At 46.1% G+C, this 14647-nt stretch overlaps 1 protein-coding gene across 1 annotated transcript in view; it reads left to right on the forward strand.

Moving 5' to 3' along the window:
• Nucleotides 1-14647, forward strand: part of CPED1 (cadherin like and PC-esterase domain containing 1) — a 519469-nt gene that overhangs the window by 130670 nt on the left and 374152 nt on the right. The window contains exon 5 of the mRNA XM_075345048.1: nucleotides 13409-13559. Coding sequence (XP_075201163.1) covers nucleotides 13409-13559 — 151 coding nt within the window. The remainder of the gene's footprint in view (nucleotides 1-13408; nucleotides 13560-14647) is intronic.

Raw genomic sequence — 14647 nt, forward strand, 5'->3', positions numbered from 1 at the left:
TGATTGTTTTAGCTGCAAGACCTTATCATTGCTCTGACTACATTTCCTCATGCTGGGTATTCAAACACGCCCTTTTTCTGATAATCAGCTCACTATCTAAAGACATTGTATGTAGAGATGGGCTACTCAGAGGTAAAAATTGCATAATGATCTATATATAAATTGCAAGAAAGGCAATATCAATGTATGCCAAAAGAAAGACTAATTGTAATGGGGAACAGATTTGCTGGTGCATTCAAAAACAAACCAAAAAGCTACCAAAGTCCATGTGGTACTATATGCAAGAAAGTTACTTTATTAAGGACCAGCAAATGAGGGAGGGGTATTGATTACACAAAAGAAGCACATTACAAAATAGTTATATAGTGAAGGGCAGTCAATTTAGGTGGGCTTTGCACACTATGACATCGCAGGTGCGATGTCGGTGGGGTCAAATTGAAAATGACGTACAATCCGGCATCGCATGCGAAATCGTAGTGTGTAAAGGTTCGATGATACGATTAACGAGAGCAAAAGCGTCATAATCGTATCATCGGTGCAGCGTCGGCGTAATCCATAATTACGCTGACGCGACGGTCCGATGTTGTTCCTCACTACTGCGGCAGCACACATCGCTGTGTGTGAAGTTGCAGGAGCGAGGAACATCTCCTACCAGCGTCACCGTGGCTTCCGTAGGATATGCGGAAGGAAGGAGGTGGGCGGGATGTTTACATCCCGCTCATCTCCGCCCCTCCGCTCCTATTGGTTGCCTGCCGTGTGACGTCGCTGTGACGCCGCACGACCCACCCCCTTAATAAGGAGGCGGGTCGCCGGCCAGAGCGATGTCCCAGGACAGGCTAGTCCATGTGAAGCTGCCGTAGCGATAATGTTCGCTACGGCAGCTATCACAAGGATATTGCAGCTGCGATGGGGGCGGGGACTATCGCGCTCGGCATCGCAGCATCGGCTTGCGATGTCGCAGCGTGCAAAGTACCCCTTAGTCTAGCACATGAAACAATGAATCACAAGTAAACGGCTCCCATATTTAACAAAGTGATATGTCAAACCTGTGTAAGCATTATCGGAGGAGAAGACACAACACCAGTTAGATGGAAGGAGAAATCTCCGAGGGGAATGGTGTCCACCCTGACAAGTGTTTTGGCACTCATGAGGGGGTGAAAAAAACCACAGGATGTAGCAGGACTAGCTGTCCATCTTGTGAGTATAAGGAATCGGATGTCTCGAACAACAGATGTCTGGAGAAAGAAAGTTTGTCCACATCAAATTTTTTTTTTAAATCACATATTTTATTGAACATTTTTTTGCATAAACAACAATAAACACTTTCCCAAAAGGGAAAGAAGACAGACACACAAAACAGGTACTGAAATCCCCCACGCTCAACAACTGTTGACAAACCATTTTTATTACTTAATACATATTAGCAGAATATGGCCACGTTGATTTTAAACATGTCCAATCCTCTTTATTTCAAGCCACATAAGCCACTGCCAGAAGTGTCTGAGTGCGACTTAAGGCCCCCACAGACATTCGACTAATGTTGGTCGAATCCGATGGGATCAGGTGATGGTCTAATGTGTATGAGGGTGCCGACAGACTGACGGTCACGAGATATGTTAATCATGCATGTCCAATTTCCGACTGTCGATCACATTGCTCTCCCAGAAATAAGGCTCCAGCTGACATGGCAACTGGTGGCTTTCTTATAGAGAGCACAGGAAGGCTCCATTGTATGGATGGGAGAGTTGGCTTAGATGGCTGTCAGGTGATAGCCACCTAATGTGTATGACCGGCTTTATTCTCCCCAAACATATGAACACTCAGTTGTTCATTATTATTATTTTTTATTATTATAGCACCATTTATTCCATGGCACTTTACATGTGAAAAGGGTACACATAATAGGGACATGTACCATAATCATAAACAAAACAAGGCACAGACAGGTACAGGAGGAAAGAGGACCCTGCCCACGAGGGCTCTCTGTCTACAAGGGATGGATGAGGATACTTTGGATGAGGGTTGAGATGGTCATGTGGCACTTTGGAGGACTGAGGGTTACTGCAGGTTGTAGGCTTCTCGGAAGAGGTGGATCTTCAGGTTCCTTTTGAAGCTTTTCAAGGTAGGCGAGAATCTGATATGTTGTGGCAGAGTATTCCAGAGTATGGGGGATGCAAGGCAGATAATTTGTATGCGATTGTGGGAAGAGGAGATGAGAGGGGAGTAGAGAATGAGATCTTATGAGGATCGGAGGTTACGTTCCAGTAAGTACTGGGAGACTAGGTCACAGATGTATGGAGGAGATAGGTTGTGGATGGCTTTGTATGTCATGGTTAGGGTTTTGAACTGGTGTTGTTGGGCAATGGGAGGCCAGCGAAGGGCTTGTCAGTGAGGGGAGGTCAGGGAGTAGTGGGGGGACAGGTGGATTAGCCGGGCAGCATAGTTTACAATAGATTGAATGGGTGTGAGACTGTGGGGTTGGAAGGAAGAGCTTTCTGCAGAACACCTGTTTCAGTGACACCTATCTGAAGTGTATATGTAGCTTTCAGCTGTGTATGTAGTGACATCTTACAAAACATTACATGTGAATGTAGTTTCTATGTAGCAGAAAAATCAGGGATGGAATATGAGCATGCTGAGGATTTCCACCCTTCTAATGAGTATGCTGAGGATTTCCACCACTGATTTCACCTTTCTAATGCAAGTAAAATTTTGAACACAAACCAGTTCAATACACAATTTTCTGCGGATTTCAATGAAAATCATGGTCAGAAAATATATGCTATGCATTGTTTCAGCACTTGGTCACCTCATTAAGCCCACAGTTTGTACAGTGCTGCCCCTGCTTCTTTTCTCACATATCTTGAATACACTGCATAACAAGATTAGTAAGTTTTCCATACATCTGTCACTTCCGTCTATTTCTTCTGGAGCTCATTATATGTTTTTTGTAGGCTCATTATATGTGACGCTACATTTGCGCAATTTTTGAAAACAATATTACACCAAAGAACCCCTAGATAAGTTGTGGGAATAAGGGGCACTTGGAATATCTCTTATGGTAGTCATTGTGTTGGCGCTGTTATGTACGTCTGTAAATGTGTTTTTGTGCTCATACTAGGGGATTAGTTCTTCATATCAATTGATTGCTCTGGCTTTTATTAATCTAATAGCTATTATGGACATAATAACCCACAATTGTCCTACTTTTAGCTATACAGATTGAATTCAAAGGCGTTCTGTACAAACTACATATATTGAACACCAGATTTTTCTAATATATATTCAGAATTCTATTCTCAGTGTCATAAAGTTAAAATCCATTGTCAATAGAGACAAACACAAATGAAGTATGAGGCCGGTTGGGTTTAACAGTGCAAAGATGACCTTCTGTCTGCATGATGAAATTTAGTTTTCAGCAGAATGATGAAATTTGGCAATGATGAACCCATATTCAGGCTGTATTTATAGGAGAGGGTTTGTTATTGTGTGAACGAGAAATATTGTGCCAGCTCTTGTCTGCCACCTGCTGGCATTTTAGAAAATGCAGTGAACAAAATGTTCCTATATAGGGAGGTGAAATCATTCTAATTGACTGTTACCTACAGCGGTGAGTGTATGAAATCATAATCTGTCTATTATATACAATCTTAAAGGGAACCTGTCAGCAGAAATTTCGACTTAAACCTAACAGATTCCCCCTCTGCAGCTCCTGGGCTGCATTCTAGCAAGGTCCCTGTTAGTATTGTGGCCCCTTTCTGACCCAAAAAAAGAGTTTATATCGAGGTACCTTTTTGGCTTCTGATTCTCTAAATGTGTCACGGGGGCGGGCTGCCTGATGGCCGTTATTCTGCCCCCTGTTCCTGTATGCCGCCCCCATCGCCGATTTCTATACTTCTGGACGCCGCCCAGCCATCCCCGCGCATGCCCAGTGCTCATCTCTCGTGGATGAGCACTGTGCCCAGTGTCACCGCTGGTGACGTGCGCGCAGGGTTTAGATTATGGGCGGTGCTGTGATGTTAATTACCAAGCAACCGCCCATAATCGCGGGGACCGCGCATTCCCCCTCGGCCTGCTTTCTGCGCAAGCGCGCTGCAGCTGAACTCACGTCACCTCCTTCCCATCTTGCCCTGAGGCAGGAAATAGATGGGAGAAGCGCGGAGCAGTGACTACACCGATCAGGAGGAGTTCAGCTGCAGCGCGCTTGCGCAGAAAGAAGCAGGCCGAGGGGGAATGCGCGGTCCCGCGATTATGGGCGGTTGCTTGGTAATTAACATCACAGCACCGCCCATAATCTAAACCCTGCGCGCACGTCACCACCGGTGACACTGGGCACAGTGCTCATCCACGAGAGATGAGCACTGGGCATGCGCGGGGATGGCTGGAGCAGTGGGCGGCGTCCAGAAGTATAGAAATCGGCAATGAGGGCGGCATACAGGAACAGGGGGCAGAATAACGGCCATCAGGCAGCCCGCCCCCGTGACACATTTAGAGAATCAGAAGCCAAAAAGGTACCTCGATATAAACTCTTTTTTTGGGTCAGAAAGGGGCCACAATACTAACAGGGACCTTGCTAGAATGCAGCCCAGGAGCTGCAGAGGGGGAATCTGTTAGGTTTAAGTCGAAATTTCTGCTGACAGGTTCCCTTTAAGGCCTCGTCACACTAAGCAACATCGCTAGCAACATTGCTGCTAAGGAACAACTTTTGTGACGCAACAGCGATGTTGCTAGTGATGTTGCTGTGTGTGACATCCAGCAACAACCTGGCCCCTGGTGTGAGGTCGTTGGTTGTTGCTGAATGTCCTGGGCCATTTTTTAGTTGTTGCTGTCCCGCTGTGAAGCACACATTGGTGTGTGTGACAGCGACAGAGCAACAACTAAATGTGCAGGCAGCAGGAGCCGGCTTCTGCGGACGCTGGTAACCAATGTAAATATCGGGTAACCAAGAAGCCCTTACCTTGGTTACCCGATATTTACCTTCGTTACCAGCGTCCGCCGCTCTCACACTGCCAGTGCCGGCTCCCTGTTCCCTGCATTCCTAGCCACAGTACACATCGGGTTAATTACATTGTATGGGGCTAATCTGTTTTGGCTCTGTGGCATCTCCTACTTCCAATTCATGGCAGAATTTTGTAATTCAGTTCTATAGAAAAGGAGGACATATTTTGGAAGACACTGATTGGGAAATAACCAGAAAAGAAATCAGTCTGATACTATTTAATCCCAGAATGTTCCTTAGGGTACAGTTCCACTTGCATATAGATTCCGATGCGAGAGCATGGGGAGCAATATGCTAATGACCCTCTGCTGCAAGCGTCATCCGAGGGTCATGTGATTGTGATCTGATCTTGCGATCTTATTACAGCTGCAGAGAAGAGGGAGGGAGCACTTTCTCCCCATCTCCACCCCAGCCTGTCTCTCCATACATCGCACTGCGGTCCAATGACATGCAAGTGCAGTGAAATGTTTCACATGCTCCCATAGACTTGTATGAGGGTGTGTGAGCCGAGAATCGCTGCTAAACGCAGCATGCTGCGATTCATTCCACATGCCGCTATGGCATGAGAAATCAATTGCAGATGGACACTGCCCCATAGTTTTGCACCAGAGTGAGAGCAATCCGATGTTTTATCGGAATTCACTCGTCCATGCAAATTACATTTGGAACCGAACCCTAAAAGGAATTGTGCACTTTATCTTTATTTGAACACATCCACATTGGAGTTTTGACATGACACAAGTCAGGTATTGATAATGTTTTTAACTTCAGTAGGTTAGGGACTGTCTCAGATGGGTACACCGTGACGAGGTGAGACAGCTTTTTACCTTTTTTCAAAAATGTATACACTAAGTACCCTGTTATTAAGCACTTGCAATTTATTTATTTATATTCAGGGTATTTTTCATACAATTTTTCTCTTTGTTTTTTTCTAGTCTTAAGGCTGCAATTCACATGCTTAATGTTGCATGTTTACTGAACATTGTTTCAGCTCAGGTTTTTGTGTTTTTTGTATGTTATCTTGCTTTATTGCAAGTTGGGGGTGCAGCCCTCCTAATACTGAGACTGAACAACTGATTGCGTCTCACTTTGCTGTGTATTTTATCTGGGACACAGCTGACCACTTGCCACCATCCACATTGGAGTTTTGACATGACACAAGTCAGGTATTGATAATGTTTTTAACTTCAGTAGGTTAGGGACTGTCTCAGATGGGTACACCGTGACGAGGTGAGACAGCTTTTTACCTTTTTGCAAAAATGTATACACTAAGTACCCTGTTATTAAGCACTTGCAATTTATTTATTTATATTCAGGGTATTTTTCATACAATTTTTCTCCTTGTTTTTTTCTATCGCTAGCAACATCGCTGCTAAGGAACAACTTTTGTGACGTTGCTAGCGATGTTGCTGTGTGTGACATCCAGCAACAACCTGGCCCCTGCTGTGAGGTCGTTGGTTGTTGCTGAATGTCCTGGGCCATTTTTTAGTTGTTGCTGTCCTGCTGTGAAGCACAGATCGCTGTGTGTGACAGCGACAGAGCAACAACTAAATGTGCAGGCAGCAGGAGCCGGCTTCTGCGGACGCTGGTAACCACGGTAAACATCGGGTAACCAAGAAGCCCTTACCTTGGTTACCCGATATTTACCTTCGTTACCAGCGTCCGCCGCTCTCACACTGCCAGTGCCGGCTCCCTGTTCCCTGCATTCCTAGCCACAGTACACATCGGGTTAATTACATTGTATGGGGCTAATCTGTTTTGGCTCTGTGGCATCTCCTACTTCCAATTCATGGCAGAATTTTGTAATTCAGTTCTATAGAAAAGGAGGACATATTTTGGAAGACACTGATTGGGAAATAACCAGAAAAGAAATCAGTCTGATACTATTTAATCCCAGAATGTTCCTTAGGGTACAGTTCCACTTGCATATAGATTCCGATGCGAGAGCATGGGGAGCAATATGCTAATGACCCTCTGCTGCAAGCGTCATCCGAGGGTCATGTGATTGTGATCTGATCTTGCGATCTTATTACAGCTGCAGAGAAGAGGGAGGGAGCACTTTCTCCCCATCTCCACCCCAGCCTGTCTCTCCATACATCGCACTGCGGTCCAATGACATGCAAGTGCAGTGAAATGTTTCACATGCTCCCATAGACTTGTATGAGGGTGTGTGAGCCGAGAATCGCTGCTAAACGCAGCATGCTGCGATTCATTCCACATGCCGCTATGGCATGAGAAATCAATTGCAGATGGACACTGCCCCATAGTTTTGCACCAGAGTGAGAGCAATCCGATGTTTTATCGGAATTCACTCGTCCATGCAAATTACATTTGGAACCGAACCCTAAAAGGAATTGTGCACTTTATCTTTATTTGAACACAGGTTAAAATGGCAAAATTCTCAAAGTAGCAGTTGCTCGAGGAGCATGTGACTAGATCGGAGGTGTCTAACCGTTGGAGAGGCTGATGGACTGATCTGGTCAGATAGAGTAGTATCGGTGGCCATATTGAGAACATGTGAGCTGTGCAGTCTATAAGGAAGGCCGCACTAAGGCTGGTTTAACATCTGCGGTATTTTGCCGCACTGGCGGATCCGGCACAAATGCAGTACAGTTGTATACAGTTCACAGGCATCGTCGTAAGCTCCAGTCACATTCGGTCACATGACCGGAGCATGAGACAGCATGTAACCGGAGCTTGCCGCGATGCCTGTGAACTGTATAGAACTGTACTGCATTTGTGCCGGATCCAGCAGTGCGGCAAAATACCGCAGATGTGAAACCAGCCTAAGAAGACAAAGTAGGAGCTTGAAATATGAAATATGTATAAATCAGTAAGTGTCAGAGAACATTGTCCCCAACACATCTTAAGATTAGAGATGGGTAGACTCGCAGAAAACCGAGACCGGCGAGAGCATCGGATGCGATATGCTAATGACGCTCAGCTCAGGCTCTGCTGCAAGTGTGATCCGAGTGTCATGTGACTGTGACACAATCCTGCGATTGGATGACAGCTGCGGAGGAGAGGGAGGAATAAATCCCCTATCTCCTCCATTGTCAGCCTGTATGTATATTGCACTGCACTTCAATAACATCCGAGTGGAGTACGATGTTTCTCTCGCACCCATAGACTTGTATGGGTGCAAGTGATAGGAGACTCGCAGACAATCACAGCATGCTGCCATTGTTTCGTCAGTACGATTAGGGCTGAGGAAAAACTTGCAGATCTGAGCTGCAGCATTGTCTTACATGGGGCCGAGTGCAATGCCTGAATTTCTCAATGCACTCGTGCGAGTCATAAGTCAATGTGAATTTACCAAATAAATAGGAATAACGTTTGGAACACCATTCTAAGGCGGGCTTTGCACACTACGACATCGCAGGTGCGATGTCGGTGGGGTCAAATCGAAAGTGACGCACATCCGGCGCCACTTGCGATGTCGTAGTGTGTAAATCCTAGATGATACGATGAACGAGCGCAAAATCATCGTCATCGTATCATCGCTGCAGCCTCCGACATTTCCATAATGCCGGGGGAGCGACAGGTACGATGTTGTTCCTCGCTCCTGCGGCAGCACACATCGCTGTGTGTGAAGCCGCAGGAGCGAGGAACTTCACCTTACCTGCCTCCCGGCTGCAATGAGAAGGACGGAGGTGGGCGGGATGTTTACATCCTGCTCATCTCCGCCCCTCCACTTTAATTGGCCGCCTGCCGTGTGACGTCACTGTGACGCCGCACGACCCGCCCCCTAAGGAAGGAGGCGGGTCGCCGGCCAGAGGGACGTCGCACGGCAGGTATGTGCGTGTAAAGCTGCCGTAGCGATAATAATCGCTACGGCAGCTTTCACTATATATCGAACGTGCGACGGGGGCGGGACTATCGCTGCAGCATCGGTAACACATTGTTACCGATGTTGCAACGTGCAAAGCCCGCCTAAGTCCGAACTGGGTGCAAAAACCTAAAAAAACATCACTATGGGGAGATAAGGTATGCACACCAGTGACTATGTAAGGGGAATACATGAAATAGCAGAAACTGCTGTGTGAATACTGACTTGAAAAATCCAATAGCTATATGCAAGAGTGAAAATGTGAAAAATGGAATCTGCATTACTGCCATGAACATATGAATCAAGAGAAATTTAGCTACTGAATTGATCAATGCAATAGAGCCCCAACACTACGCCAAAGTATTTCTCTGAGAAATACTTTGGCGTAGTGTTGGGGCTCTATTGCATTGATCAATTCAGTAGCTAAATTTCTCTTGATTCATATGTTCATGGCAGTAATGCAGATTCCATTTTTCACATTTTCACTCTTGCATATAGCTATTGGATTTTTCAAGTCAGTATTCACACAGCAGTTTCTGCTATTTCATGTATTCCCCTTACATAGTCACTGGTGTGCATACCTTATCTCCCCATAATGTGAATTTACCGGTACAGTAAATAACTAAATAAATAAATTAAAAAATTGGCATAGGGTCCCTCCATATTATGATACCAGCACAGATAACACTCATGGCTACAGCCCCCAGCCCTTCGCTTATCTTGGCTGTGTATCAAAATAGGAGGAACTACATGTGACTTTTTTTTTTTAATTTAAATAAATAATTTTAAAAAAAGAGCATGCAGTCCCCCCATTTTTAATACCCAGACAAGATAAAGCCCGACAGCAGTGCATATGTATAAGCAATGATGAGTGGCCCAGGTAGGTCGCAGGAGCAGAGTACAGCCATGCAGGAGCAGTTTACAGCTGTGACGGCGCCTCGGTAAGTATGAAGCTCTCGCTTCATTCTTATTTTCTTTATTTTTCCTTTATTTATTTTTTTCTAATTTCTTGTGTACTGCCCCCACGTCAGCGGCCAAGCCACTCGGATCTGAAGCCGCGGTGGCTCGAGGGGTCTCCAGATCCGGGGGGTCCGCGCGGACACTCGAATTAAAAAAGAAGGGGGGATATGTACAAGGGGGTTAGAAAGTTCATGACGCCACCCACAGTGTGTGGTAATGTGAGGGACCACCGCTGCCGTTGGGGAGCCCGGTGGCGATGGTGTGGTAGCCTGATGTGTAACCCCTCTGTGGGTAGGGGGATTGCATCCCGGGGCCCATTGGATGGTTGGTGTTTGGGTGCCGTTGGAGATAAGAACAGGGGTTTTTAGTGTACTCACTCAGTCTAGGAATAACAACACCGACAGCTTGTAAACCAGAATTCTGAGCACCACTGCAGCTTGTAGGGAGCACGCTTGGGTCCGTGCCCTTGGTGTTTCTGTTAGCCTGTGGCCCTGTCCTTGGCAACTTTGTCTCTGTTTTTGGTATAAAACTCTTCAGACCCCGTTCACCCGTATGGCTAATGTAGCTACTTTCCGGTCTAGGGTCCACGTACCCCGTCGTGCCCTGGCCCCTACCCGGTAATAGCTCAAGGCCTCCGGCTGCCCTCCTCAGCAGTCCATACCCCTTGACACAATCCCCTGTGACCGGGGCTCCAGCTCCTACCAGGCCCAGACCAACGTCTGCCACCTAGTAACTACAGGAGCCCTGCTCCCTGCTGGTGACCTCTCCCTCTCAGAGAGTCACCTCTTCACTACCTCTCCCTTCGCTCTCCACTGCTCAACTCTTGCTGAACTGTCACTTTCTCCACTTTCCCCTCACCAACCCTCCCATGTGGGCAGCCCTATTCCCTTCAGGCCCCCCAATGGTGTGTCTGGTGGGTTAAAGTGTAAAGTGTTCGTAGGATTTTGACTGGCTAAGCTGTTAGCAACACTAAAGGACCAGGACCCGTAACCAAGGAGGGTGGATACTGTGCTGAAGGGCAGATTGCACAATACCCTGCAACGACCTGATAGGCCAGGGCGTCACACTTGAGTGCAAGATCCGGATCAAACACCCAAAATCCTGGGCCCGGCACTCGGCTAACTTTGAAACTGCATGGATCCGGACTTTTACACTCCGTAGTAAAGTATCACTAGTAAAGTAGAATCACTAATAAAGATAAATTGCACAAGCCCTTGAAATCCTCGTGCTCCTTTTAGTCTGTGCACCTCTCTTCTTCAGCTCTATTTTTTGTAAACATTTGGACAACTACGAGTTCCATCATTTTATTTAGCCTGATAGATTGATGATACAGTTCATCTTTTTTATAAACTTGTGCTACTTTAATTTTAAAGAGAATCTGTCAGCAACAGCAACCGCCTATACGGTGTATGGGCATGCAATCACTGAACCTTGGGTTCACTCATCTCCAGTTGTGTTCTTTTTTTGTTATGCTATCTTTCCATTGAAGACTTTTTCAAGGTCCAATTTACGTGTTTGCCTGTTTTCTTTGTTCATCACTATGGGAGGAGTTCAGGGTTTCCATACCTTTTCACCTAATTTATTATTTATTTTTTAAGTCGTAAAATTTGTCTCAAATGTACTACAAACCCTCCCCATGTAGTGACTTTATACTCGTCAGATGATGTGGTAAAATGTTTGCACTATTTTGCGAAACGCGTGACATTTCGCACTAAAAATGGTTAAGAACAAAAATGTAGACCCTTTTTAGCATTGCGCAAAATTCATAAATCACGTGTGCCGTCTTGAAGATTTTGGTACAAAAAATGACAACAAACACCACAAGATAGAAAACACTGATAGACTGCAAACAAATTTAGGCCACGTTCACGTCAGTATTTGGTCAGTTTTTTAATCTCAGTATTTGTGACCCAAAACCAGTAGTGGAACAAAGGAAAAGTATAATAGTAAGGCCACATTCATGTGTAATGTATTTTGTCAGCATTTTACATCAGTATTTGTGGCCAAAATCAGGAGTGGGTAAAAAATACAGAAGTGGTGCTCATGTTCCTATTATACTTTTCCTTTGTTTCCTTTACTCCTGGTTTGGGCGGGAAAACTGATCACATATCCAGTGTGTGCATGTGGCCTTACAGATACTGAGGTAAAAACTCACCAAATACTCAATGTGTATACATGACTTTACAGATACTGAGGTAAAAACTCATCAAATACTCAATGTGTATACATGACTTTACAGAAACTGAGGTAAAAAACTCACCAAATACTCAATGTGTGCACGTGGCATTACAGATACTGAGGTAAAAACCTCACCAAATACTCTGTGTGCACGTGGCCTTACAGATACTAAGGTAAAAACTCACCAAATACTCAATGTGTATACATGGCTTTACAAATACTGAGGTAAAAACTCACCAAATACTCAATGTGTGCACGTGGCCTTATAGATACTAAGGTAAAAACTCACCAAATACTCAATGTGTGCACGTGGCCTTATAGATACTAAGGTAAAAACTCACCAAATACTCAATGTGTGCACATGGCCTTAAGGGGGCTTTACACACAGCGACATCGCTAGCGGTGTCGCTGGTGAAAGTACCCGTCCCCGTCGTTTGTGCGTCGCGGGCAAATCGCTGCCCGTGGCGCACAAAATTGTTAGCAGCCGTCACATGGACTTACCTGCCAAGCGACGTCGCTGTGGCCGGCGAACAGCCTCCTTTCTAAGGGTGCGGTTCGTGCGGTGTCACAGCGGCGTCACTAAGCGGCCGCCCAATAGAAGCGGAGGGGCAGAGATGAGCGGTTGTAACATCCCGCCCACCTCCTTCCTTCCTCATTGCCGGCGGCTGCAGGAAAGCTGTAGTTCGTCGTTCCCGAGGTGTCACACGTAGCGATGTGTGCTGCCTCGGGAACGACAAACAACCTGTGTCCTCAACAATCAACGATTTTTTGAAAATGAACAACGTGTCAACGATGGATTTGATGAGTATTTTCCATCGTTAACGGCCGCTCATTGGTGTCACACGCAACGACATCACTAATGATGGCGGATGTGCATCACGGAATCCGTCGCTGCGTGTAACGGGTCCTTTACAGATACTGAGGTAAGAAACTCACCAAATACTCAATGTGTGCACGTGGCCTTACAGATACTGAGGTAAAAACTCACCAAATACTCGTGGCCTTACAGATACTGAAACTCTGATTGTACAAGCTGATCTACTCATAGCAGGATCTAACAGAAACTGTACCCTAGGGTCTTCAGATGAGATCTCATGGTACCATGGCAACGGTCAGCACCCGCGATTACGATCGCAAAAGGCCAATCCTGCCAAAGGGGGTCTTTTAACCCCCATTTAGCCACTTAGAAGCCGCTGTCAAGATTGACAGCTGTATTTAAGGAGTTAATGGGCCTCAATCGTCCCCAAAACCGGTCAGGACCATAATATGATTTAATAGGAATAGCCATCCAGACTGTATGAATAGATGTATCTGCTCCTGACAATAATAGCTAATTAACAGAAATAAGAAATAACAGAAAATAAACTGTCATTAAATGTAGAAATGACTCATTACAAATGTCCTTATTTTTTTTCCATGTTGCTTCTTCTATGTCTCTGTAGCACTGCAGACTCTCTCGGCATGTGCACGTCATCCTGAAGAATCAAGGGACAGAAGGATAGCCTCCGCTGATGTGCAGTCAGGCAGTGGTAAAAAGAACAATGAACACTTAACCACTCCAGGCATAAATCACTTACTTGAAAGTCTTTTCCAGTAGGTATTACAGTTTTTATTGATACTGTTTACCCATTGCTTATTACTTACAGTCATCATTCAAAAGTATATGTATGCAGGATTAAAATTACTGACTGAGGTACTTTTGTTGTGTATAATTGTGTTTGTTTGTATAATATATATTTTTTTTAACTGACAGATGTCGCGCCCTGGGGCAGCCGAGCTGCCCGGATCCGGACGGTCCGTGGCTCGAGGGGTACGGGGGATACGGGGGCACGGTCGATCAGTTTTAAATAAAAGTAAAATAATAAAAATAGTCTGACTACGCCACTCGCGGTGCGTGGCCAGGGATGGTATGGCTGCCGCTGCCGGTCCTCTCTGGGGATGATGGATGGGGCAGCGTGGATGGTGAAGCCCTCTGCAAGTAGGGCTTTTCCCCAAGGGTAGGTAGGGGTTAACATGGAGGCGCACGAAAATAACTCAGTCCAGATCAGGGAGTGCAGTTTGGTCGCTTTTACTTACAGCTAGGTTCTCACCCTGGGGATGTGCTGGATCCCAGGTGTGCCCGAGTCCTGTGTCCCTGTGCCAGCCGACCTGGTGCCACTCACCCACCGATGCACTCGTGTGTGTGTGTGTGTGTGTGTGTGTGAGGGTCCTCCCTGGCTTGAAGCACCTGGAGGTCCGTCTGGTGTCTGGGTCCTGCCACAGGCAGCTTGGACTATTTAAGGAAATAAGTCCCGGTCCTCTCTTAGCTGCTGATGCCTCGGACGTTAGTGGTGGCTGATGAGTCCTGGAAACCCACCCGCCTGGCAGAGTTAACTTGAAGTCCTGGTCTGTTCTGGGATCTTCACCCTGTGCGTGCAAAGTATTGAGAGCCCTGGATTTCTACCCCCACAGGATTCCACTGTCCCTGGAGCTTGAGCTCCCGCTCTCCAGCTACTTTCTCCCCTGAGTGGCTGATGTTTCTCCTCTGGTCCTGGCGGTGTCTTTACTGCTACTCCAACGGCTTTCTTACTCCTCACTTTTCTTTCCAATTTCCTTCCTCTTTCTCTGTGTCTCTAGATTCCTTTGTCTGTCTTGACACCTTTGCTGTCAACTCTCTCTTTCTTACTACTGCTCACTTCAGA

This window comes from Anomaloglossus baeobatrachus, chromosome 4 (assembly GCF_048569485.1).
Source record: "Anomaloglossus baeobatrachus isolate aAnoBae1 chromosome 4, aAnoBae1.hap1, whole genome shotgun sequence".
In the NCBI taxonomy this organism is placed as follows: Eukaryota; Metazoa; Chordata; class Amphibia; order Anura; family Aromobatidae; genus Anomaloglossus; species Anomaloglossus baeobatrachus.